At 47.8% G+C, this 27,922-nt stretch overlaps 1 protein-coding gene and 1 long non-coding RNA gene across 3 annotated transcripts in view; one reads left to right on the top strand and one right to left on the bottom strand.

Moving 5' to 3' along the window:
* LRRC25 (leucine rich repeat containing 25) overlaps positions 1-27,922 on the top strand; it is a 41,860-nt gene that overhangs the window by 7,962 nt on the left and 5,976 nt on the right. The window contains exon 2 of the mRNA XM_029614379.1: positions 23,534-24,491. Coding sequence (XP_029470239.1) covers positions 23,539-24,491 — 953 coding nt within the window. The 5' untranslated portion in view covers positions 23,534-23,538. The remainder of the gene's footprint in view (positions 1-23,533; positions 24,492-27,922) is intronic.
* Positions 3,880-7,907, bottom strand: LOC115098077. Of its 2 annotated transcripts, none has more exons than XR_003858412.1 (3): positions 7,769-7,907; positions 4,225-4,317; positions 3,880-3,937 (listed from the first exon to the last, which is right to left on the bottom strand). It is a non-coding gene; the product is annotated as an uncharacterized LOC115098077 (long non-coding RNA). The 2 variants fall into 2 exon arrangements; XR_003858411.1 differs by having other exon boundaries at positions 3,888-3,937; positions 4,225-4,263; positions 7,769-7,894.

Genomic DNA, 27,922 nt, shown 5'->3' with positions numbered 1-27,922 from the left:
AGCGCTTTCCCTTCAAGGCGGGACAGAATAAACGTAACTTTAGTCAACTCGTCCTGGAAGACGGAAGGCTGCAGAACAAATTGCATATAGCATTGGTTTATGAACCATCTGCAGAGTCTGGAGCCGCCATTGAGGCATGGAGGCGCTGGACGTGCCAACAAGGCTCGAGGCATCGATGGAGGTGGCTGTGGAGGAGAAGGAGCCGAATTATTCATAAGGGCGTGAAGACGGGCGTGAAGACGATCCATGGAGGAGGCCAATGCCTCAAGGAACTGCTGCTGTTCTTGTACCTTAGATGATAAGCCTGGGGTGCCCTGGAGGGCACGCGGCTCCACCGAGTCCATGGCCTTTGCAACCTGTTGAGCTCTTTTTAAGTTCAAAATACTGTTGCGTCGGAGGTGGACCCTTGGGCTGAGGTGGGGTTGACGCAACCCGTAGGCGAGGACCTACGGGTCCCCACCATCAGCAGGTGGAGTGGGCTGAAGCTAGAGGCCGCTGGAGCTTCACCTATACCAGCCCTCATTCCCCTTGGGTTGAGCCTTTGGGAGCCGGGCCGGCAGGACTTAGGTGGGCCTCGAGGTTAACTAGAGGTGAGTAGCTGTTCAGCCCAGAGACAGCAGTCGGTAGATTGTGTGGTTCTATCCTGGACTGGATTTGGTACGAGGGCTCAGGTGCCAAAGGAACAATAGGGAACTGGAGGCACCCGAGCAAAGGAAGGCCTAAGCCTTGAAAGTCCACGTCCAGAGGATAGGTGAGGAGAGGTGTCACTGACAGGCTGGATTCTGAGCCAGCGGTGAATGGAAGTTGTGGCAAGCAACGAAGAACTCTGGACGAAGGAGAGTCTGTAGCGTAGTCGTGCAAAGCAAGGGTCAGGGCATGGAGAAGGCAGGCGTGGTCAGGCAAGGCAGTAGTCAGGGCGCGGAGAAGGCAGAGATAGTCAGACGAAGCAGAGGTCTGGGGCTGTTGAGAGGCTGAAGAATAGTTGGGCGTAGCGGAGTTCCGGGGCTGGAGAGAAGCTGAAGAGTAATCAGGCGTAGCAAAGGTCCGGGGCTGGAGAGAAGCTGTAGTCAGATGTAGCGAAGGTCAAGTCCGGAGTCAATCCAACACATAGACGAACAGGAACTAGGAGAACAGGAACAGGGACCTACAGGAAGACAGGAAAACACGATGAGACGATTTAAGGAATAGAAACGAGTACTCTGAGTATGAGGAGACCTGTTGCGAAGGCAACACTATGGAGCAAGGCCTGAGCTTTTATACGCTGAAGGGTCTGATGTCAGTATCCGGGTCCGCGGCCTGCTGCAGGCTCTTTAAAGGAATCACTGATGCGTCATGCCTAGGAAGGGGAGCAGTGCTGGTGGCGGCGTCTCTCCGCGGGCCACGCGGAGAGGCCCGACGAACAGGAACATCCTGGCTGGCAACACTGGGCAGTGTGGCAGGGCCGGAGACACCCGGAGGAAACCCGAGTTTGGAGCTGGCGGCCCACTGCCTCCAGCGATGAGGAGCCAGCAGCTGGAGTCCGTCTGAAGAGGTGAGAGGGCCGCGCCGCGGGGCTGCCGCTGGTGGTACGCATAACAAATACAGCTCCATGATGGCACAGATGGAGGTTTACCAAGTATATACAAGGTTTTCTGTATTCCTTGATATATTCTCTATGTGACTTACGTTATGCGTGTTATTCTAATGCAGCATCTGTACTCCATGCACTCTGCTTCTGCAACATTTCAGTTACGTAAATGGCTAAGTACCTGGAGATGATCTATCTGTGGGTTTGATTCCCTAGTCAGGAGTTCCACTCCCTGGGTCAGAAAAGACTTGTATACTGTGGAAGCAGCATTCACAGCCCCTGGGGGGAGGGAGGGGGGGGGGAATCCATGTGTAAATTTTGTAAAGGATGTAAATTTTACCTGTGAATAGTACCTTACAGGTACACATTGTCAGGACCTACATCACTAAACAACTGAAGCCTTTTTTTATGATAAAACAAGCCGTTAAGCCCGTTATAACGGGCTACATCCCTCTGTCTCTCACCTCCCCCTCATTCTCTCTCCCCTCCACCCCCTACCTCCCTCCCTCTCACCCACTCCTCCCACTCCTCCCTCTCCTCCCACTCAGTCCCTCCCTCCCACTCAGTCTCAACTCCCTCCCTCCCCCCCCTCTCTCCCACTCTCCCTCAGTCCCACTCCCTCCCTCCCTCCTTCTCTCAGTCCCACTCACTCTCCCTCAGTCCCACTCCCTCCCCCCTCTCCCTCAGTCCCACTCCTTCCCTCTGTCCCACTCCCTCCCTCTCTCTCCCTCCCCCCTCTCCCTCAGTCCCACTCCTTCCCTGTCCCACTCCCTCCCCCCCTCTCCCTCTATCTCCCTCCCCCTCACTCAGTCCCCCCCTCTCCTTCCGTCCCACTCCCTCCCTCCCACTCACTCCCACTCCCTCTCTCTCCTCCCCTCTCACTCAGTCCCTCACTCTCTCTGTCAGTCCCTCCCTCTCTCTCTCCTCCCTCGCTGCCACCGCCGTTAAGCCGTTAAAAAGGGCTACATCCCCCTGTCTCTCACCTCCCCCTCATTCTCTCTCCCCTCCACCCCCTACCTCCCACCCATTCCTCCCTCTCCTCTCACTCAGTCCCTCCCTCCCACTCAGTCTCACTCCCTCCCCCCTCTCTCCCTCCCTCTCACCCTCAGTCCCACTCCCTCCCTCCCACTCCCTCCCCCTCTCACTCTGTCCCACTCCCTCCCTCCCTCTCACTCTGTCCCACTCACTCTGTCCCACACCTTCCCTCTGTCCCACTCCCTCCCTCTCTCTCCCTCAGTCCCTCTCTCCCTCAGTCCCACTCCTTCCCTCTGTCCCACTCCCTCCCCCCCTCTCCCTCTATGTCCCACTCCCTCCCTCAGTCCCACTCCCTCTCTATCTCCCTCCCCCCTCACAGTCCCCCCTCTCCCTCCGTCCCACTCCCTCCCTCCCACTCCCTCTCTCTCCTCCCCTCTCACTCAGTCCCTCCCTCTCTCTGTCAGTCCCTCCTTCTTTCTCTCCTCCCTCGCTGCCGCCGCCGCTGCCACCCGCCGCCACCGGACGCCACCGCCACCCAACGCCGCCGCCGCCGCTGGACGCCGCCATGCCGCTGCCACCCGCCGCCGCCGCCGCTACCACCGGACGCCGCCGCCGCCACCCAATGCCGCCGCCGCTGCCTCCCGCCGCCGCCGCTACCACCGGACGCCGCCACCACCCAACGCCGCCGCCGCTGGATGCCGCCATGCCGCTGCCACCCGCCGCCGCTACCACCGGACGCCGCCACCCGCCGCCGCTGCCGCTGCCACTGCCACTGGACGCCGCCATTGTTTTTTCTTTTTTTCTGACGCTGGCTCAGACCGACGTGCTCGCCCGCACATGCGCGGTAGAGCTGGTCTCTACTGCGCATTTGCGGCACGTCGGTCAAGCTTCGTTTATTAGTATAGATGTAATCGAACCTTTTTGGCACCTGTTAAAATGTACGATAGTACGCATTCACCTTTCTTAATCTATGTGCCCACATGTAAACCGTTGCGATGGTATATAACTTAGCGACGGTATAGAAAAGATTTTAAATTAAATAAATAAATCAATAAATCAATAAATAAATAAATAGATAGATAGATAGATGTGTAGCTGTGAATTAAGGCTCATGGTGTTCCAGCACCACTTCCAATTGAGCTGGAGAGTCAAAAAGCAGCCGAGGGCTCTCCCCCCCCCTCCCCACAAGTTTTAGACGTTTCAATAAAATGCAAATACAGAGGTTTCTTGAGCACTCCCATCTGTGCAGTTTAGGGATGTCTGATAAGAACATAAGGATGAAAAGAAGAAAATAGATGCCTGTAGTCTAAAAGTTAAAACCTTTATTGAAGTGGAGACACAAAAGTAGCCCGACTCTGGCCGAGTTTCGCCGTTTGAACACGGCTGCCTCAGGGGCTAAAAACATAAATAAAGACTTTCAGAATAAGAACATAAATAAATGTGACATCATAAATAAATAAATGAATAATATTAATGGATCAATAACTTAGAATATGAATCAAAAGGACTCATGGTGACATATAGAGGGAACATATACTAGGAAAAATGGTGTATTTATAAGATATCCAATCAATTAATAACAAACCTAGTGAATATAAATTTTAATATAAAACTCACGGTTTAGGCAAGCAATTAATGATTATATACTGAACCAAATTAATGGTAAGAAATGTCAGTATTACCTTACATCAATCTTCTTAAGTTCATTGGTTGTATACAAACTGAGGAAAAAAAAGATCATATAGAGCAGAGTATGATCTCTTATGTTGTTTCGTCTGTAGGGATGCAGAAATAGATGGCAAAGTAACATACAGTGTGAAAACTATCATTGAATAATAATCTAAAAAACTGCACTAACCACATCCTCTGGCAACAAATTCCAGAGTTTAATTGTGCGTTGAGTAAAAAAGAACTTTCTCTGATTAGTTTTAAATGTGCCCCATGCTAACTTCATGGAGTGCCCCCTAGTCTTTCTATTATCCGAAAGAGTAAATAACCGATTCACATCTACCCATTCTAGACCTCTCATAATTTTAAACATCTCTATCATATCCCCCCTCAGCCGTCTCTTCTTCAAGCTGAAAAGTCCTAACCTCTTTAGTCTTTCCTCATAGGGGAGCTGTTCCATTCCCCTTATCATTTTGGTAGCCCTTCTCTGTACCTTCTCCATCGCAATTATATCTTTTTTGAGATGCGGCGACCAGAATTGTACACAGTATTCAAGGTGCGGTCTCACCATGGAGCAATACAGAGGCATTATGACATTTTCCGTTTTATTCACCACTCATTTTCTAATAATTCCCAACATTCTGTTTGCTTTTTTGACTGCTGCAGCACACTGAACCGACGATTTCAATGTGTTATCCACTATGACGCCTAGATCTCTTTCTTGGGTTGTAGCACCTAATATGGAACCCAACATTGTGTAATTATAGGATGGGTTATTTTTCCCTATATGCATCACCTTGCACATCCACATTAAATTTCATCTGCCATTTCGATGCCCAATTTTCCAGTCTCACAAGGTCTTCCTGCAATTTATCACAATCTGCTTGTGATTTAACTACTCTGAACAATTTTGTGTCATCTGCAAATTTGATTATCTCACTCGTCGTATTTCTTTCCAGATCATTTATAAATATATTGAAAAGTAAGGGTCCCAATACAGATCCTTGAGGCACTCCACTGTCCACTCCCTTCCACTGAGAAAATTGTCCATTTAATCCTACTCTCTGTTTCCTGTCTTTTAGCCAGTTTGCAATCCACGAAAGGACATCGCCACCTATCCCATGACTTTTTACTTTTCCTAGAAGCCTCTCATGAGGAACTTTGTCAAACGCCTTCTGAAAATCCAAGTATACTACATCCCTCTATGTCCCACTCCCTCCCTCAGTCCCACTCCCTCTCTATCTCCCTCCCCCCCTCACTCAGTCCCCCCCTCTCCCTCCGTCCCACTCCCTCCCTCCCACTCCCTCTCTCTCCTCCCCTCTCACTCAGTCCCTCCCTCTCTCTGTCAGTCCCTCCTTCTTTCTCTCCTCCCTCGCTGCCGCCGCCGCTGCCACCCGCCGCCACCGGACGCCACCGCCACCCAACGCCGCCACCGCTGGACGCCGCCATGCCGCTGCCACCCGCCGCCGCCGCCGCTACCACCGGACGCCGCCGCCGCCACCCAATGCCGCCGCCGCCGCTGCCTCCCGCCGCCGCCGCTACCACCGGACGCCGCCACCACCCAACGCCGCCGCCGCTGGATGCCGCCATGCCGCTGCCACCCGCCGCCGCTACCACCGGACGCCGCCACCCGCCGCCGCTGCCGCTGCCACTGCCACTGGACGCCGCCATTGTTTTTTCTTTTTTTCTGACGCTGGCTCAGACCGACGTGCTCGCCCGCACATGCGCGGTAGAGCTGGTCTCTACCGCGCATTTGCGGCACGTCGGTAGGTTCACCTTTATCCACATGTTTATTAACTCCTTCAAAAAAGTGAAGCAGATTTGTGAGGCAAGACTTGCCTTGGGTAAAGCCATGCTGACTTTGTTCCATTAAACCATGTCTTTCTATATGTTCTGTGATTTTGATGTTTAGAACACTTTCCACTATTTTCCCTGGCACTGAAGTCAGGCTAACCGGTCTGTAGTTTCCTGGATCGCTCCTGGAGCCCTTTTTAAATATTGGGGTTACATTTGCTATCCTCCAATCTTCAGGTACAATGGATGATTTTAATGATAGGTTACAAATTTTTACTAATAGGTCTGAAATTTCATTTTTTAGTTTCTTCAGAACTCTAGGGTGTATACCATCCGGTCCAGGTGATTTACTACTCTTCAGTTTGTCAATCAGGCATACCACATCTTCTAGGTTCACCGTGATTTGATTCAGTCCATCTGAATCATTACCCATGAAAACCTTCTCCATTACGCGTACCTCCCCAACGTACTCTTCAATAAACACCGAAGCAAAGAAATCATTTAATCTTTCCGCGATGGCCTTATCTTCTCTAAGTGCCCCTTTAATCCCTCGATCATCTAACAGTCCAACTGACTCCCTCACAGGCTTTCTGCTTCGGATATATTTAAAAAAGTTTTTACTGTGAGTTTTTGCCTCTACAGCCAACTTCTTTTCAAATTGTCTCTTAGCCTGATGTATCAGGGCTGTGCTAATATACTGTGGATCTCTGATGGACAAAGCCCAGCAGCACTCACTGTACTAGATCCATAATGGCACATTGCCCAACCAGGTCTGACAGGTGACTTTGAGTTATCCATCTGGTGAGAGACGCCACCGAGGTAGAGACAAATAAGATGTCTGAGTTGCCTGCATGTGGTTGTTCTGTGGCTTTCAGTTCACAACTATTTGCTCCAGTCAAAACCACATTTTCACAATATTACTGCAAAGTGAAAATAAGATTCTCAGTGCTGTTCTTTCTGTAACCCATGCTACCAGTTAGTAGGTTAATTATTTGTTATGCTACCATTCTGATGCCAGCAGGCATCTCCTGAAGAGCCACAGCCACCAGAGTTTACTTCTGACATCTACTATGTAAACAAAATGAGGAAAGGATGCAAATTAATTGGGCTCTTAGACCAAATGACTGCCTGCAAATATATCTGATGAATATTTGTTGTGGCTATCCCAAAATCCCAGATTTGCTTGTGGCTCTCTGGGACAGGAGCGGCCGAGCCCCTGATGGGCTGAGGTACAAAGAAAATAAAACACAGTCTGAGCTTTGTATTCCATTTCCAACATGCAGTAATAAACTAACATGCAATTTCCAGAAGCAAATTGAGCCGGTCAGAAGCAGAAGTCCCACAGGCATTCCCAACTCCTCACTGGCTCCGTTTTGTAATGTGACTTTCATCACTGGACGAGGGCTCTCGTGAAGATTTGCCATATACACAGATATACACACGCTGGAGATGTAAAATTCCTATTTCTGTGAATATTTCTTCTTAAGAATCCCTTCCCACCTCCCCCAAACTATTAAGGCAGTGCAATGTGGCTTCTTACATTTGCTTTTCCTAAGGGTGATTCATCTGATGACACACTTCCAGCTCTGCAAACCGCAGGATTAGATAACTGCACATTCCTTAACTGTCTAAGCAGAAAGGGAGAAGGCGGATTGTGCAGCTGAGTGGGCCCAGGACAGGCCGCTCCTTTGTCGTATATGACAAGAGGGCCGATGCTAGGAGCTACGCGATACTTTGTGATGCTAATTCAAAAGCAAAACAAACCTGTGACGAGCTTCTATGTGGGCCACGGGCTGTGGTTGTCCTTACTTAGCTGGAGTTCTTCATTAAAGTGGGAATTCGGGCTGAGGTGGGAGGGGGGGCTCTCACTGCTGCCTCACTGCACTTCCGTTTTGCACGGCGGTGCCAGCTCTGACCAAAACCAGGAGCCTGTGAACTGTAATTAGCTGAAAGAAAACCAAGATAGCAAGTGGGCAGAGACTATCTCATCTCTTTATGAGGCTGAGGAATAAGCAGAGACGTCAGCTCTCTGGCAGAGGCATTTCTAGGTACCTAAAAGATCAGGGGCCCAGGCCCAATATGACCTCCTCTCTCCTCCCCCCGAAGATTTTGATAAATAACTCAATCACGATCAGCAGCTTCTCCTCCGCCAAAGAACAAATCTATAAACACATTATCAGACATCACACCAATGATCTCTGTTCTACATTCCCATACAGCTGTCTCCAGACAGAAATAACTTCTAAATAACAAAGAAGCCCCTGGTCAGTTTCAACCATCTACTAACATTATTCAAGATTACATAAGAACATAAGAAATTGCCATGCTGGGTCAGACCATAGGTCCATCAAGCCCAGCATCCTGTTTCCAACAGAGGCCAAACCAGGCCACAAGAACCTGGCAATTACCCAAACACTAAGAAGATCCCATGCTACTGATGCAACTAATAGCAGTGGCTATTCCCTAAGTAAACTTGATTAATAGCAGTTAATGGACTTCTCCTCCAAGAACTTATCCAAACCTTTTTTGAACCCAGCTACACTAACTGCACTAACCACATCCTCTGGCAACAAATTCCAGAGCTTTATTGTGCGTTGAGTGAAAAAGAATTTTCTCCAATTAGTCTTAAATGTGCTACTTGCTAACTTCATGGAGTGCCCCCTAGTCCTTCTATTATTCGAAAGTGTAAATAACCGAGTCACATCTACTCGTTCAAGACCTCTCATCATCTTAAAGACCTCTATCATATCCCCCCTCAGCCGTCTCTTCTCCATAGGCGTAAAATCTGGGGTCTATACAGGATAGGACAGAATCCCAATACAAAACCTGCACCTCGAGTTCTACAATATCCTGTGTTCACAGAAACTCCACCGATAAAGGGTGCAGAGCAGAACCCGGACATTTCCCCTTACCACTCACCATAGAAAAATAATATTCAGATTCTAGTGTCACCTCAGTAACAGCAATACCAACTCTGCCAGAACACTGTAAAATATAAAATCCTGCAAAAAAATATATATTCAGAACCAATAGAAAACCTGCCATGCCAAAACACCGTAACTGCCAGACTGAAACAATAGAACCCTACCTATGAAAAGGCTACACTACAAATATTACACCAGGTCCTAAAACACTAATGCACTTCCTATTAGGAAAACAGAACAAGTCAGGCTACTATAGATCCCTACACAGAAACTACAAGCAAGCAGAATATGTCACCTCAGTCACACTTGCAGAACACCAAATACAGAATAAAGAGACCCTAAAGTAGAAATTCAAATGTGCAGACAAAAACTGAACTAGAAACCACAAGAAGCCAGAATCTGTATGCAGTGCAGCAATGGAAAAACAGAAACATTACCATTCCTCTAAAACATCAAACAATTAATATAAAACATCATAATAGTAAAACCACACTAATAAAAAGAAGAAATACTTCAAAATAGCTGATGAATAGTAACATCCAATAATTAAAAACTAAAATATTTAAAAAATGTACCAAACACTAATACAATATTTTAACACAGCAGGCACATCAGATAATATCCAATAATTAAAACTCATAGAGATAAAAATTTCTCGCAGTCACCCTGGGAATTTTGTGATTTCCAGTTACCCTAAAATTAATGGAGTGGGGGGGGGGGGGCCTCACAAATTTTATCCTCTCTCTGTCATGCATATTCTGTAACACATACATGTTCATTCCCTCACAGACACTCCGTTTCTCCCTCTCACACAAACTCCCTCTCTCACACACATGCCCTTACACACACACCTTCCCTCACACATCACTTGCTGTCATAACAATTTCCCTCTCACACACACATGCTCTTACACACTTGCTCTCCACACACACACACACATATACTCTCAACCCCACAGTCTCCCTCTCACACACACATTCCAGCTCTCACTCCCTCAGGCTTCCACTCTCACATACATTCAGTATACATATGCTCTCAATCCCACAGCCTTCCTCTATCACACACATACACATATATTCTCAACCCACAGGCTCCTTCTCACATACCCACATGCTGACACACACACACACACACACACACATTCCCACAGGCTCCCTCACAAGTTCTGATTCTCACATACTCACTCCCACATGCTCTCTCTCACTCACACAGGGCTCTCACTCTGGGCCTTCCTGTGACAGTTTCTTCAGCTCCACAGACTGAGATCCATGGTGGCCTGTTAGGCTCCTTCTTTGGCCACTACAGGGTGGGGTCCACAGTGACCTGTCAAGCTTTTTCTTCGATCATTGCAGGATGGGAAATGTGGCAGCCCCACTGGGCTTCTCCTTTTCATCGCAATCTGACAACTGCTGAAGGAGACTCGGGGCGCAGGCCGCGCGTGCTGAAAGCTAATGATGCCCTTGCTTTCTGAACTACTCTCATTTCTTCCTGGGGAGCTGACAGACTTCAGACCTTACCCGGGGAAGAAGTCTCAATAGTATCTCTGGAAGCTTTTCATCTTTACACATGTATTAGCCTCAAAAAGGTATCATTCTCCCTCTTACCTTCCATGACCTTATAGTTTTCTTTTAATGATTTATATATTTAGTGGGTTTACCATCACTCTCCTGGAGAGAACAAAGTTCAAAGCCCTCCCTTAATTCGGCTAAAAGTAGGCTATGGACGTCCGCAGTTTGTAGCGCTTTTAGCTGGCCTGCAAGGAGAGCTTTATAAGCCTGTTAAGGTGGTGGTGGTGATGAGGGGGGGTGGAGAGGGAGAAGGAAAATAACACGCTTAGGGCCAGATTCATTAAGGTTTTTCTCCCATTTTGTGCCTATGGGAAAAATCCTTAGTGAATCAGGTACTTAGATGGTGTTTTCAAATCCACCCGTTATTCTTCATTGAAATTTTACGTGCACGAAAAGCAGATACAAAGTTTGCTTTGTTCCTCCACAGGGCACACCTATCCAGTCACGTTTTTAGGATTGCCACAATGAATATGCACAAGCTAGATTTGCATGTTCAATGTATGCAGATCTCTCTTATGCTTATTCATTGTGACAATCCTGAAGACCAGAGTGGTTGTGTGTCTCCAGGAGAGGGATTGGAAATACTGTTGTAAGGGAACATATGGGTGTAGTTTTCCTTTAAAAATTAGGTAGCAGATCCACTCACCCCGCTTAAAATATAATCCTTCTGTGCAACTACCGTCAGACTTCAGAGAAGCAAAGCTCTTTAAAAAGAGGCTTCTGGGAGGTCACATGATGCTGTGAGGGGAAAGGACGCACATTTCCCTTCTCGGTGCCCCTGCTTGCCATCTAGCCTCATCCACCGCAATTAAAGAGCTGACCTGCCCTCCAAAATGTTTCCCTGACTTGGTGCAGCGTGCTGGGATTACTTGTGGCATCATGACATCTCGTCAGACGAAGAAGGACAAAGAAAAGGAGAGAGACAGGTTGCGGCCTTCTGACATTCATGCTGAGGAGGAGGAGCACCCCCCTGGATGCTGTGATGTCGGCGGGCATCGCTGACATCAAAGCCGCGATACAAGAGGCCATCCACCCGGAATTGCTCCTGATTTCATCTACATTAATCGAGCTGGCTGCCTCTTTCCATACCTTTGAAACCCGCTTTGAAGAAACGGAGCAACGTATCTCCGATGGCCACCAGACCCTACAGCAGGAACTCGCAGCGCTTAGAATCATAGTGAACCGGCAGACGGAGCACATGGAGGATACTGAAAACCGATCGCGGAGATCAAATCTCCGCTTTGTGGGAATTCCCAAAAACATACACTTAAACTTATCGAAGTTTTTAGAATCATGGCTTCAGACCGCACTAGATTTGCCATCTGTGCATGTCCCCTTGCGCATGGAGCGTGCTCATCGATTAGGCCCGAGGCGTGTGACTGAGGCCCGTCCTCGGGTAGTTATAGCGAAAGTGATGAACTATGCGCATAAGGCCGGGATCCTGTCAGCCATACGGGCGGGAAAGACACTGCAACATGAGAACCAAAAGGTATTAGTATTTCAAGATTCTTCCTCAGCGGTGTCCCAGCAGCGTCAGGCAATGGCGCCTATCTGCTCCAAATTGCATGTAATGGGGGAAAAGGCAACGCTTGTTTATCCGGCCCGCCTTCGGGTGGCCACCACCGTGGGGGTGAGGTGGTTCACAGACCCCGCCGAGGCGACTAAATCTGTTGAAGAACGTGAGGCTATGCCGCCAGTACCAGCGGCCGTCTCTTGAGTAAACGTGAGGCGCCCGGCCGGGTGCCTTTGGGGGCCGTGTCGTTCCCTTTGTGAAGCCGCTTATGTTTTTGGATGGCCAGGCAGAGGACAATTTTTCTTGGCTTCCCGAGTTGCCATTTTCTACTACTGGACAGAACGGCGGCAAAACACCATTGCAGTGGAGTTTTTTAAGTTATTAGCGACGATTCCTACTGAGTGGTTCATGGAGGCGCAAATGGCTAACTGGATGAGACTAGCCTCTTTTCTTTTGGCTGGTTTCATAGTTCTGTTTTACGTTTTGGTCATTAGCCTCACATGCAGGGTATCTTGCTGTTAAGATGGCTGCTGCAAAGGGCTTATTGTTCTTGAAGCGTATCTGTTTCACTTGCTATGTTTTTTTAAATGTTACATATTTGCTGTTGGTGGTTGGATGGGGCTGGGGGACCGTTTGGCTCAATAGTAACTTCTGGACCTCCCTTAAGGAGGGTTTAGGTTGGGGTTTGAAGCAAGAGCTTGGTATGGGAACAGAGTTTGGGCGGGGGATGGAGAGGGGCAGGGGGAAGGGGTGTGCGTGGGTTAAGCTCTTATGGTCTGTAGACTGGGTTCTAGCCTTAGTGCCATTTAATACGGTCCAGTCCTATTACTGTTCAGACAGGCATTTTACGTGGGGGTCTCAGCTGGGAGGGCCCTCATGCTACCATAATTTTGTAATGGTTTGTCACATTTCACTATGGTCTCTGTAGTACACATAAACAATGACTAAACAAGGCCCGAGATTGTTTTCATGGAATGTTTGTGGTATTAATTCCCCAGTAAAAAGAACTTAAATTTTATCTGTGTTGAAAAAGAAAGCGGCGCATGTGGTGTTTTTTCAAGAGACACATCTTACTGATGCCGAGCACCAAAAGCTTTGCCGACAATGGGTGGGGGAGGTGCACTTCGCTTCAGCAACAACCAGATCAGCAGGTGTCGCCATCTTAGTGCATAAGAATGTTCCATTTTCTGTCCAGCAGGAAATTAAAGACCCCCATGGGTGCTACTTAATTTTAGATGCTGAACTAGATCAAAAACAAGTCATATTATGTAATATCTACACCCCAAATAACCCGCGTATGGAGTTTTTTCAGCGGCTCTATGGTTATCTGCCACCTTACTTAGAGCAGGACATGGTCCTGGGCGGTGACTTTAATTCTGTTCGGGGCCCGCTTTTTGATAGGGTTAGCGCCCATTCCCGTGACATGGCGCCTAGTAAGGGTTTTCAGTTTCTTGAAAAATCCTTGCACTTGCTGGACCCTTGGCGTCTTCTACACCCCACTGATAAAACGTTCACACAGATTTCCAGAGCCCATCCTTTGCAATCACGGATTGACTATTTTTTTATTAGTCACCGCCTTTGTTTCCAAGATTGCACACGCTGACATAGATGATGTCATAATCTCCAATCATGCGCCTGTATGGCTGGAATTGAGTTGGTCCGCCCCCCCCCCCCCCCCCCCCCACACACACACACACACACACTCTGTGGGTCGTTGGTGGCGCTATCCATATTTCTTGGCAGAAGATACATCTTTTCAAGATTATTTGTGAGCTAAATGGAACGAATACCTTCACTTCAATGGCGCACACCTGACCGATCCGGTTTTGTTTTGGTACACAGCGAAGGCGGTCTTGAGGGGGGACATTATTGCCTATTTAGCCCGTCAACGGAAACTTTTAGATAAGCAGCTATTATCTTTAACCGCGCAGTTGCGACAGGCCCGACAGGCATTACAGCAAGTCCCCTCTACCACGCATAGAGCACATTTTGCTCTCCAAAATGCTATTAATACTTTATTACACCAGAGGGCCAAAAACGACATAGCATATTTTCAATTTCGTGTGTTTCAGTATGGAAATAAGCCGGGTAGAATGATGGCTTACTCTGATTAGATCGCAAAAGGCATCCCGACATGTGTCCGCACTTCGCTCCCCCCAAGGAGGGATAATACAAGACATCCCCTCTATTTTACGCTCCTTTAGGGAGTACTATGCCTCTCTTTATTCTGCCGAACCTTGCAATCCGTTGGTCTGTGAACAATTTTGCAATCGAGTAAATCTCCCTCATTTAACTGTAGATCAGCAAAAATGGCTGAATAGCCCGATTACAGAGGAAGAAGTCTGACTGGTCATCAAACAAGCCAAGCGATAGAAGACCCCAGGACCTGACGGCTATATGGCAGAATTTTATAAGAGTCTGATTGACCCTCTTGTTATCCCCATTACTAATACTTTCAACACGTTAATTGTGGCGGGCTCGTATCCTCAGCATATCAACACTGCGCATATTACGTTGATTCCCAAACCAGGGAAGGACCCCATGAGACCCAACTCATATCATCCAATTTCCAAATTAAATGTAGATCAAAAATTATTGGCAAAAATCATGGCTGATCGTTTGGCAAGCATTCTACCCGGGTTAATTGGACAAGGCCAGGTGGGGTTTGTACGCCATTGATATGCGCTAATATCCGTAAAGTTCTAAGCGCTATGACTCCGTGCCAACAGGGGAGGGTGTCTTATTTGGTGGTCAGCTTTGATGCAGAAAAGCATTTGACTGGGTGGAATGGAGCTATCTGTTCCATGTCTTACAATTGGTGGGGATTACGGATTTTTTTTACCAGGCGGTCCAGTTGTTATACCATGACCCCACGGCCATTATAGTGGCTAGCCAATCTCAGTCGGACCCACTGTCTATCTAAGGGGTATGAGACAGGGTTGCCCCCTGTCTCCTTTGTTGTTTATCCTACAGCTTGAACCGCTATTATTGACTATTCAAAACACGCGCACAATTAAATGGGTGCGCTTTCAAACGGAGACTTTTAAATATGAAGTGTTCGCCGATGACATTCTGGCCTTCCTGACGAACCCTGTACAATCGCTCCCTGCAATTTTGACTCTTTTTCAAGAATTTGGGTCCTTTTCAAGGTTTAGGTTAAATCAAGGGAAGTCGGAGGCTTTACCTTTTCCTACCTCCTTGAAGGATATTTGGGGAACTCCCTTCCCGATGTATTGGGCAATCTCCAAGATCAAGTACTTGGGGATTTTCCTTCCCACTCAGCTCCAATCATTGTATTCCTACAATGTAGTCCCAGTAAACTATGGTGGAGCGTTTAGAGATGTGGCGCTCACTTCCTCTCTCTGCTGGGCCGACTTAATTTGTTCAAGATGATTATACTTCCAAAATGGCTTTTTTATTTCAAAATTTGCCTAGTACCCTTAAATCATCAGATCGGAGGATAATAGAGGCCGCTGTGCGTAGATTTCTATGGCAAGGCAAGAAGGCGCGTATATCTCTCCGTGCTTTGCAAGCTCGTTGGGTCCATGGAGGGGTTAAGTGTACCGAACCTGAAGGTTTACAATCTAGCGGAGAACCTTAGAATTATTCGAGATTGGCTCCTGGGGGAATCCTCCTTCATTGATATTCTAGCAGAGAGAACTTTGGTTGATCCCATAGACCTTCGATTTGCCTTACAGACAGAGACCACCAAACTTTCCCTTCCCCCGCTAATAGCGTCCTTGATTACTCCGCTTCGCACTGCTTGGAAGTTGACCACCAAATTGCTGCATATCCCTAGTTTATGTGCCTTTTTCCTGCCCATTCGAGGTAACCCAGATTTTTCACCTGGCTCCCAATCGGCTGGCTTTTGGAGCTGGGCCGCTCAAGGAATACTGTATTTAGGCCATGTTTCGGATGGCAAGGGCCAGTTGTTACCATTTCCGACTCTTTCATTGCAATATGGGTTGCCCTCAGCACAGGTGTTTTCATACTTACAGCTGCAGCACTACATAAAATCCCTACCCGTGGACGTGAAACAACCACACAACTTTCTCACATTGGAAGCTCTATTTGACTTGGAGAAGCAGTGTAGTCCTCCCCTTGCTCATTATTATAAAAAGTTAATGGAGAACGCTACTGATAATTTTTGTAACATATTGGAGGACCTTTGGCATAAAGATGGGGGGGGAGCGATAACGGCGGACATCTTGAGACTGTGTTTCCGCCATATCTCTGGTATCTCTTCCAACACGTATTACCATGAGATGCAATTTAAATTTTTATGGCGAGCATATATCCCGCCAGTAATGGCGGTGCATTTTAAGCTAGTGCCATCTGGTTTCTGTGGGAAATGCCACAATGCTGAGGGAACTCTGCTTCACATGTTTTGGGGCTGCCTTCTGGTGCAGACTTTTTGGGAATGCATATTGCAATACATTGCTTGTCTGTTGGACATTACCCTTCCCACTTCTTTGCGCCTGGTACTGTTTGGACAGATTCCTTCTGCCCTGATTCGGGGGCATGGAGCACGGTTGCTGTTGCGAAAAGCGCTTGCTGTTGGGGGAAAAAGTCATCCTGCTTTGCTGGCAGTCCCTTGATCCCCCCTTGCATTGACTGTGGAGGAATCATTTCCACAGGTTGATCCAGATGGATAAGCAAATGGCTGACTCTTCCTCTCCTCGCGATAGACACTTCCTGTGCACCTGGGAACCCTACATCCAGGCCTTACCACATCAGATCCGAAGTCTTATTTTGAATGCTTAACTCACCCGGGAGTTGGACATTAAGGACTGAAGTTTTGTTGGACCTAATTGGATGATCTGCTGCCCATGGAGAACTGGGGGGTGGAGCTCTGGGAGTTGAATGGGAATGCAGACGGGCGAAATTTAAGGTTCGCAATCTGATCAATCACTCTCTGTATCAGTCAGAAGTATTGTATCAGTCATGGATGATGTTCATTTTATTGTTGCATTTGCATTCTTCTCCTTATAAAATTCAATAATAACCGTTTTGAAATAAAAAGAGGCTTCCAATAGGGTCATAAAGGGCACACACACAACACAAAAGTGACTAAGGAAGAAGCACAGATCTTTTAGCATATCAGACCAACACCGAGTTCATGGCTGTGCCCTGCTAGAAAAATACTTATTAGCTCTTTGGGGCAGGGACATTTGCCCTTCTTGGGCCTATCAATTGTTCATGACATAGGTGCCAGCTCTGTGGGTGCTTGAGCACCCCAAATATTGAGCCTATTCCTTTACAGTATCCAGGAAGGGGGTAATATGTGTTGAGTTTAGCATCTCCGATCGTTTTGAAAAGTTGGCTCCTGTGGTTCCTGTGTCCTTGCATTGATTTCATCACGACGCCCTATGCACGCTGTAGTAGTAGCAGCAGCAGCAGCAGCAGGGTTATGATGGTGAGCAGAAGGCTTCCTTTCTTTTAGCTCTGTCGCCGCTGGGAGTTTAACAGTCCCCGGCAGAGGACAGCGCAGTGGGGAGGGGACACGGCTCTTAGGCGGAAGCCGCGGGTTCCTGCTCGGCCATCTCTGCTAATTGCTTGTTTCATTTCTCTGCGTGTCTGTGCTGGCGGGGGCGGCACTGTGCTGTGGCAGCAGGAAAGCTGATTTCCTGACAAAGAATGGAGAAACAGAAAGAAACTCTTTCGACATGCCCTGCCCCTCCACTGCTGGCAGCGCCGGAGTTGCGGAAGGCTGGGGTCATGGGATTTGGCGGAACCTAGTCATGCGTAGAGTGGCGAAAGTGGGGAAGAGAAAGAAAGACGAGTTTTCACTCTGGCGGGCGAATGCCTGGAGGCCTGGTTTCGACTTAATAGGAGCTTCATGCGAGTAAAATAGCCATCGTGCGCTCAAATGATAATAAGGAAACGAGAAAGGAGCACATAACATAGCTTAAAAAACTTAAGAATAGATGAGCACCTCTTTCCCTTCCCACCCATGGCCATGGAGCAACTAGAATAGAGGGTTCAATGTTCAAAATCCCCGAACACTTTCCTTTTGCCGCTCAGACCTGCAAAGTGCACTCACTATGCGGGTCGGATCCACAGGGAAAAGTACACGGGTAGATCTGAAACTCGAATCTCTGCGTGCACTTTAATCCCACCCCCGTCCTGGAAGTGCCTCTTTCTCCCCCCACCCCCGCTAAACGTTTACACCTTGATGCACGGCAGGAGTGCTTTCTATCCGCCGAAAGGCAGCAGGCGCCTATTTAAGCATAGGCAACTGCCTAGGGCAGGGGAGGCCTGAACTGCCCTAAAGGAGGTCATGCTGGCCGCCCAGTGGTTTTGCTGTCCAGTCTTGGTGGCAGGGAGGCCCTGCAAGCTCTGGAGGGAGGGAACTGCTAGAAGTAGTAACATCGTTGTAAACATGCCAAGGCTTAGCCCTTTATCTCTTTTGGGAGAGCTAGGGAGAGGAGCTGCTTAACCTACGGCAAAAGTGGATATGGGAGCAGCCTCTGTGATAAGGTGTTCCACAACCCCGGAAGAGCTGCCTCCCCCAGGCCTCAGCCCAGGAGGAGTGCCTGCTGTGGCTGGGAGAGAGATCACTCCGGGGGTGGGGGGGTGAAGAGGCCAGAGACAAATGAGGTGGTGGAGGGGGAGGAAAGGAGAATAAAGGAAAAAAACGTAAAAAAAAAAAAAAGTTAAATAAGCAAATCAAAACTTGAGAAAATAAAAAAGATGAACAAACTAAGAAAATACAAAAATAGAAATATAGGACGCATTAGTGAAAACATTAAAAAAGCAAAAAAAGAAAGTTGGGGAGGATGGTATGGAGTTTTTCTCATCAGCTAAAAAATTTTGGCTGGCACCTAAGTTTTTGGAAAATGCTTTCAGCCCTTACCAAAGTGATGTGTGGCCTATGCATCCTGGTGTGGTGCATCTCTCTATGGGTCTAGGTCTGTCAGGATGTGGCGTGTGTGTCTCTGTGTTTGTTTGGTATTTAGTTTATGTCTGTGTGCGTGATGCGGTCTATCTCTGTGTCTGGGTGTGTTGTGTCTGTGCCTCTCAGACTGATACTGTAAAATGCGCTCAGCTGAAACATCAAAGACGCACGTCCAACCCCTCCCCCCCCTCCAAACTAATAGCGCTATCACATGCAAATGCATTTTAATGAGGCTATTAGTTATTCACCCGGGATACTGAAAATAATGTGTGGCCAATCCCGAAAAAGTCTACAGAAAAGCAGAAAATACTGCTTTTCTGTACACCCTCCAACTTAATATCCTAGCAATATTAAGTCGGAGGAACCAAAATTGTAAAAAAAAATGTTTTTTTTTTAATGTGATGGCCGGTCAGGTTAGGGAAACGGAAGCTCAGTTTTACCGGCATCCGTTTTTCTAACCCATAGCTGACAGCGGGTTCGGAAAACTGATGCTCATAAAATTGAGCATTGATTTTTTGAACCCATTGACAGCCACCTCTCCTGGGCCAAGGAGGTGCTAGGGGCGTGCAATCCCTAGCGCCTCCTTTTAGCGCGACCCCTCATTTAAATACAGGATTGCGCGCCCAGGAGGGGTGGCTGGGCGCACGTTGGGAGAGCAGGTGCTCAAAACTGAACACCTTTGTGGTATGTCTGTGTTGTCTGGGTGTGGTGTTTCTGTGTTTCTCTGTCCAGGTATGGTATGTCTGTATTTCTCTGCTTCTCTGTATTTCTCTGCTTCTCTGGATGTAGGGTGTCTGGGTCTGGGTAACTGTGTCTGGATGTCTGTATCTGTCTTAACTGTTCTGCTCTATCTGTTGGTCTGTGTATGGCATGTCTGTGTCTTCTGGGTATGAGGGATGTCTTTCTCCCCGCATCTTTCTGGGTGTGGGGAGTCTGCCTCCTTGTGCCCGTGTGCATGGATGTATGAGCTTAATCCTTTCAGCAGCTTGAAGAGAAACAAAATGGGGACTTTGAGCCACTTTGAGCCAGTGTGGAGATCCATATTCAAAAGCCTTTAGCCAGCTAACTGAGAAGTTAGCTAGCTAAATGAATATTTGGGTACATAGCCAACTATATTCTAGCTGACTAATAAGTTAGGGGGCTAGAATTTAGCAGGATAAGTTAGGGGCACTCCGGGGGTGTAACTGGGAGGAGTTTGATTAGCCGGCTAAGTCTGGTCAAGCCAATGAGCTGTCCTAAAGTTAGCCAGCTATAGTTAGCAGGCTAGCTGTAAGATACCCGGCTATATTCAATAATGCGGCTGTCCTATTGAATATATCTTTAAAGTTAGACGGATAAGTTTATCCAGCTAACTGTGCAATCCAGATTGTATCTGAATATGGACCTCCCAGCTGCCTGGTGGATACCCTTCCTCTTTAAATATAGATAGATATGTTTATATACACATACATACACATCTTAGGGGTACCAACCAGTTGCATGAATTGGAAGGGGGTCTGTGTCTGAAAAAAATTGCTCACTCCTGGCTTAGGACACCAAATTTTGATAAGCACCAGACACCTTGACTGAAAAGGAACCTGATTCGAAGGGCGGCCGCCGTGGCACTTCATCCACCCCCCTTCCAGTCTGGCCGTCCGGTCCTGCCTATGGGCAGAGCAGCTTTCCAAAGGTCATTTTACGTGCATACGCATGGGTTTACCCAGGTAAAACATTTTGAAAGTTTCCCTCTCTCTCCCATCTGCGACTATCAGGCTCCAGGTCACAAGGAATGCGAGGGCCAGACCTGAACTTTCACCTCCTGCTTCCATGTTTTCCCCAGTGAGAAACTCCTGTGTTGCTGGAAAAGCCCCAGGCTGGCTCATCTGTTCTTCGTGGTCACCCTACTTAAATGGTACTATCAAAGCCAATGGAGGGATGTGTGTGTGTGTGTATATCTATATATATATCTTTGCTTTGGGCTTCCAGCTCACCCAGCTTCTATGGGGCTATGGTCAATGTTCCTTGCGAGCTGTGTGTGTGCATCTGTGCACACACCTCATGAAACAGCACAGACAAGGAAAGGAAGACAGAACAGTGTTTAAAAGAAAATTGCACACAAATTTTCACACTGCATTGAACACATTGCACACACAGCCTACAAAAAATTAGAGTTACTCCCCCTAACCAATTAAGCTAGATACTTCGCTTAGATGCAGCACTGCTCTCTACATCAATGGCGGGGGTGGAAGGGAAATAGAACCAAAAGGTTACTAAGGGCCAAGAATAACAGATAAGTATGAGGGGAAAAAAAAGCGTGAAAGCTTGCTGGGCAGACTGGATGGGCCGTTTGGTCTTCTTCTGCCGTCATTTCTATATTTCTGTGAGAGGGCACACTGGCTAGGGCACCGTGAGCCTTCATTTGCGACTACCTAGGGTTTTCCTCTCCTTGCACTCAGCTCAGTCACAGCAGTGACAGAACAGACTATGGATCCCTCCAGAACCTGGCACATATGCACCCTAAGTCCGGGCAGTAGATATCACGAGTGATGATCAAGACACCTTCCTCATTCCCAGGGCAGTGCTTGCTGCCTGTGCAGCATCCCTAGCCTGGGCAGCTCGGCAAGCAGAAGCCAGCCAGGGAACTGAATCCAGGGCTTCCCGCGTGGCAGTGCAGAATTTAAATTTCATCAGACAATCAAGTTCTGTAAGATCCTGCAGGACTAGGTGTGGTGCCAGGCTACAAGCAGTGTGGTAAGTATGTTAAGACCCCTCCAGGTATTTGGTATCTATGCAAATTGCAGAGTGCCCTTGAAACCAACCTATGAACAATGACTGCTTTATGATTAAGCACTGTGGTCTCTTTCTCTGAGCTGCTATGCATGAGAGAACCAACCTAAGACAAAAAAAACCAGGTGGGCAGTCACTTGACAGGCTGCAGAGGGAGGCACACAAGCTTTGTAAATTCAAGCAAATGAGATCCACCACTCCACATCTAGGCACGCAGAGCTCATTACTTTTATTTTGGGAATCGTCAGAGGACCCCTCTCTGAGCTACCTCAGCGTAAGAGAAGGAATAGCCTCAATCAATCCAGGAACTGGATAGCAAGCAAGAGAAGGCAGATACCGGGAGCTGATATGTGCTCCCTTACTCCTTATCCAAGAATACAAAGCTTAAGTTAGCGGGAGGAACCAGAAGGATATTTATGCCCCGTGGAACTGGACTTGCCATTAACAGCAAAAAGAAACAGTGGCTCCTAAGCCCATACTAGGAGTTAATATATTAAGCAGAAGTCCCAGAGCTAAAGAAACAGCAAATTGGACACAGGTCTGGTAAGTCTGAAACCAGCTGGAATATGATTAATATTTGCAGGTGAAACAAGAGGTAAAGTGGGAGAGGATTGCTGGGGGAATCTGAACTTGTGATAACGAAAAATCTCATCTACAGACCAGGTTAATGTGTGGTAGGATGCATCCTAAGGGAAAGAGATGTAAAAAAGTAGGCATGCACTGCCATTTTTAAAAACGATGTGAAAATATCAGCGCTGTTTCTTGTATTGTTTCTGTGTCATTTCCCTTTCCAAAATGACACAAAAAAGTAATGATATATCCTTTTTTTGTTGTTTTAGCGTGTTCTATTCATAAAATAATGCGCAGTATAAAAAAAAAATCGTGCGCGTTAATAACTAAAAGAACAAAACAAAAATAAAATAGATGGAAAACCCAAAATGTAATACATGAAAACGAAACAAAAAAGAACAAGCAAAACCTAATTTTTGTTCATGCATGCCCCTAGTAGAAAGCAACAGAAGAGCTTCTGCTCCCCACCTCCCCTCCTCTTCTCTCTGGGGTTTCCCAGAAGAGCGCTGGGAAACCCCAGAGAGAAGAGGAGGGGAGGTGGGGAGCAGAAAAAATGTACAACCAAAAGGTAATTTAAAAAAGAACTGTATTTTATTTAGAAAGGTAAGAACAAAATGACCAGAAGATGGAGTCCAGGATATCTGTACAAGACTCAAGCTGGTTGAGAAGGTTTACCAAAGATAGGGTTGAGATCAGGTGGATTATTGAAAGGAAGGGGCCCTTACAGAAATGGTTGGGTTGAAAGAAGACAATGGGTCCATCTGTCCTTCTTCATCAGCAGCGCGGAGATTATCAGGACTGCAGGTCACGTCCACCTTGTCACAATCACAGAAACCAGTTTGGGAAGGGTCGTGCATGTAGCTGCCAGCTTTTTACTTCTCTCTCAGCACACCGAGGGTCCATTTTCAAAAACTTTGTCGGGACTTAGGTGCCTCACTCTCCCAGCTTAAATGCCTCTGTCTGAAAGTTAGATCTGTAGCACATTTTCAAAAGCTTGTTTCTGGGGGCCTAAGTTCCGTAGATGTCTTGGCTAAGTGAGCATGGCAAAGGTATGATTGTATAGTTAGTATGTTACTATGAAATTTAACATGGTCATGTTTGACATGGCTTTTCCAGGGGGGATATTCTGTACTTTGGGGCCATGCAATGATAAAGGATTCTGATTGGCTGATGCCTCTATCATGATTTGTAAAGCCAACATGATTACAACCTAAGTTAAAGGCAATGCTCCATCGAAAAGGTGGTTCTCACAAGTTGTGATGATTTTAATACTGATTTTTATCTTTCCAGATAAGATGAGGCTTCTCCTGTGCATTGTGCTGATTCTTCATAATGGATCTTGCAGTAGCGGGAAATGCTTCAATGAGAGCATTTCTAATTGCAATTCAATCTTAAATTTAAGCAACAAAACTCAAAACTGTCCCACATTGAGCTGGTCAGAGTTTGACAGATGCAGCAACGTGACAGTCCTGCTCCTAAGCAATAATAGCATCGCCGAGATTGTCAATGATTCCTGGACCCCGTTCCCACATCTGATTAGACTGGATCTCTCATCCAACAGGCTGCAGCATCTGCCTGCGGGCTTTCTCTCCCAGGCCTTCCAGCTGCAGGAACTCAGCCTAAAGCACAACAATCTCCAAGACCTGCCAAATGAATTCTTAAAAGATTCCGGCAAACTCAAGGTGCTGAGCCTAGAAGGCAACCCGCTGCCTTCCATCTCCTCCAGCCTCTTCCAGGCCAATCTGACGAGCCTGACTGTGGACTGCAGGTGTGATATCACAGGAAGTCTAGTGCAGGTAACATCACAGCAGTGTGCCACCCTCAACAATACCTACAGCAACTGCACAAATCCTGTCTTCAGGTGCGTCTCCTCGCAGTCAGAATGGTCAAATGCGCAGGACTTCCACAACCAGCAGTGCCAGGGCAGTAGCCTGCTCGCTCTCTATATCTGTCTGCCCATCGTGGCTGGGGGAATCCTTGTTGGAATAGCCATTTGTTGCATACTGAAGAGGAAGCGGGCGGGGACAGTTTTTCAGAGCAAAGAAGCCTCCTCCTCCATGCCATCCCCCTCTCACAGCCAGCCGCGATACATGGCCAGGAACACAGGAGGACTCTCCCAGGCAGGGCCCTGCCAGCTGCAACCACAGTCCAAGGACTACGAGAACGTTTTCGTCGCTCACCTCCAGACTGAACCAGCTGGCAAGTATGAGTGTCTGGACAGGCAGAGGCAGCTTCCAGACCCCAAAAGGTGAGGGGAGGTGGGGAAAGGAAGAGTGTAGCTCTGACCCAAACTAATAGGTGAGGAAGAACAGGAAACGGGGCCGGTGCTAGCTTTTTTGCTGCCCTGCGCAAACAATGACTGTGCTGTCCTGGGCTCACCCCAAAAAAATTCCCAGCTCCCTCCAATAATACAAACTTTAAAGTCCGACACCACTTCCCCGGCGGACCTTTCAGCCTTGCATAATGCTCCCTCCCCTCAGCCTGCTCCGCACACACAGTTAAGAGTTATGCATTTATAACATTTTACATGAAAAATATCAAAGTACTGTATTCTGAGGTGAAAAAATCACTTAAATTATATTTACATGCACTGCTGTGATGCCAACCTGAAATCCCTGCAAAAGCACACCTGGAACCCATATGGTATTAGGCCTATTGTAACCTGTGTTGTGTGTGGGCTTGACCCTACAAAAGCCCTAAAACACTAATACACTTCCTGTTAGGAGAATACCTCACCTCAGTCACACGTGAGAACATAAACAGACCCTCACCAAATACAGAATAGAGTAACCATAAAGTAGAAATACAAATATGCAGACAAAAACTGAACTAGAAACGGCAAGAAGCCAGACACTATGCAGTGCAACAATGAAAAAACAGAACCATCACCATTCCTCAAACATCAAACAATAAAATCAAGAAATAAAATACATAATCATAATAGTAAAAACATACCAATAATAATATTCCAGAAACAGATGACAAATAAAAGATCAGTTAACTCACATATTATTTTTTTTAATGTTCCAAGCACCAATAAAATATTTCAAAACAGCAGATACGTTAAATAACACCTGAAAAATAAAACTAAAATAGAATTTTAAAAATTCATGATCTCCATGCCTGGGAATTTTTTATTTCCAGTCACCCTGAGATTGTGGTGGATTAGTGGGAATGGGGTGCACAGACTTTCTCCTCTCTTTCTTATATACACGTACACAAGCTCATACACACATACACTCCCTCTCAGACAAACTCCCAGGCATCTCCAGATCTTCTTTGGTTGGGACCTGCCAGCAGCCCCAGCCCTCCTCTTCATTTCAGCTGCTGGCAGGTTGGGATCCACCTGCAGCCCATTTTCTTTCTCTCTCTCACACTCACAACCCAGACAAGCTCCCATTCACACCCACACACCACAAGCAAGCTCCCATTCATATTCACCCAAATACCAGGCAGGTTCCCATTCTCAAACACACACACACACAGCCCATCCCAGGAAGGCTCCCATGCATGCATGGGCACACACACCACACCATCGCAGGTGGGCCCCCATTCACACACACACATACACCCATCACAGGCTCCCATTCACATACACACACACACACACGCAACCTAGGCAGGCTCCCATTCACACACACACTCATCCCAGGCATCTTCCTATTCACATACACACACCCATCCCAGGCAGCTTCCTATTCACACACACACACACCCATCCCAGGCAACCTCCCATTCACACACACACCCCCCATCCCAAGCAGCATCCCATTCACACACACCACACACACACACACCCCCAACCCAGGCAGCCTCCCATTCACACACATACACCCATCACAGGCAGCCTCCCATTTACACACAACATGCAACCCAGGCAGGCTCCCATTCACACACGCACTTATCCCAGGCAGCTTCCCATTCACACACACACATACACACACACACCCATCCCAGGCAACCTCCCATTCAGACACACACACACACCACACACCACACACACACCCATCCCAGACAGCCTCCCATTCACACACACCCATTCCAGGCAGCCTCCCATTCATATACTCACACACACACACACACACACCCCCAACCCAGGCAGCCTCTGATTCACACACACACTTATCCCAGGCAGCTTCCCATTCACACACACACACACACACACACACACACCCATCCCAGGCAACCTCCCATTCAGACACTCACCACACACACACACACACACCCATCCCAGACAGCCTCCCATTCACACACACACACACCCATTCCAGGCAGCCTCCCATTCATATACTCACACACGCATACATCCATCCCAGGCAGCCTCCCATTCACACACACACCCATTCCAGGCAGCCTCCCATTCATATACTCACACACACACACATCCATCCCAGGCAGCCTCCGATTCATACACACCCATTCCAGGCAGCCTCCCATTCATATACTCACACACACATCCATCCCAGGCAGCCTCCGATTCACACACAACATACACCCATCATGGGCAGTCTCCCATTCACTCACACACACATGCAGACCTGGCAGTCAGGGTTCACGGGTCATTCCTCATTTGCTGCTGCTGCTGCCAGCCTGTACTGTCTTCATTGGGGAGAGCAGCTGTCCTGCAGCTCCTCCTGCATGCTGGCCCTGCAGTAATTCATCTTTCTGTATTCTCATCTCTCGCGAGATCAGAATACAGGAAACGCTAGCACCGCAAATTACCGTGGGGCCAGCACTGAGAAGGAGCTGCAGGACGGCCTTCTTCTGCCACCAGCAGGATGGAGCCAGCCGGTGGCTGCACGGGCCTTCTGTTTCTTCTGCTGCTGGTGGGATGGGGTCCACCGGTGGGAGCACGGGCCTCTACCTGCTCCTGACTCTGCCCCCCAGGGTGTGCCACCCTGTGCAATTGCACAGTTTGCACACCCAGTGGCGCAGGGCCTGACAGGAAAGGCAGTCACCCATTAGAAAGTCATCTCATCATATATGAAAGGTCCTTAAAAAGCTTTCCAACTTAGCTAACTCAAAATCAAATAAGCTGAAATGTTCCCTGAGGGTATATAGTGTAATATACTCTGAAAAAGAGAAAACAACGGTGTAATACTATGCTAACTGCTTCCCTGATTTGGGACTTAATTTTATTTGCTAGGTACTCACTGGTCCTCTGGGTGATTCACAGGAGGGGGTAGAGACTATGCAGGGGAGGCTCAAAGCAATCTGCTGTCTGAGGCAAAGAATGACATGGTGCCCCCCCCCCCCCCGCCCCCCCCCCCAATACCCCAGTGCAGGTGAAATCACCAAGGGCCAAGGCAGGGGGAAGGCAATGGAAGGTGAAATGACTTGCCCAAGGTCACAAGGAATGGCAATAGGATTTGAACCCTGGCTTCCCTTGTTTGCAGCTCACTGCTCTAACCACTCAGTTTTTGGGCCTGCTATTTTTTTTGTTCTCAGTCTTTGGCGTCTGCACTAGGAGTCGCCGGATAAATGTTTAATTGGGTGGGGGCGGTCTTTGCGTTTAGAAATAGGACTCCTCCATTCCTTATTGCCTGCCTCCCACCCTTCTCCAGGATCTGCCCCTGGGGGTGTGAGAGGTTGGTGAATGCTGGGAGTCTGAGTGTGTGACACACTCTCAAGATTAGGGCTGATGCAAGGGTATTAGATGCCCTAGACAAACCTTACAGC

The sequence above is a fragment of the Rhinatrema bivittatum genome, chromosome 8 (assembly GCF_901001135.1).
Source record: "Rhinatrema bivittatum chromosome 8, aRhiBiv1.1, whole genome shotgun sequence".
NCBI classification, from domain to species: domain Eukaryota; kingdom Metazoa; phylum Chordata; class Amphibia; order Gymnophiona; family Rhinatrematidae; genus Rhinatrema; species Rhinatrema bivittatum.
The sequence above is the reverse complement of the archived record's forward strand: the minus strand, read 5'-3'. Positions and strand labels throughout refer to the sequence as shown.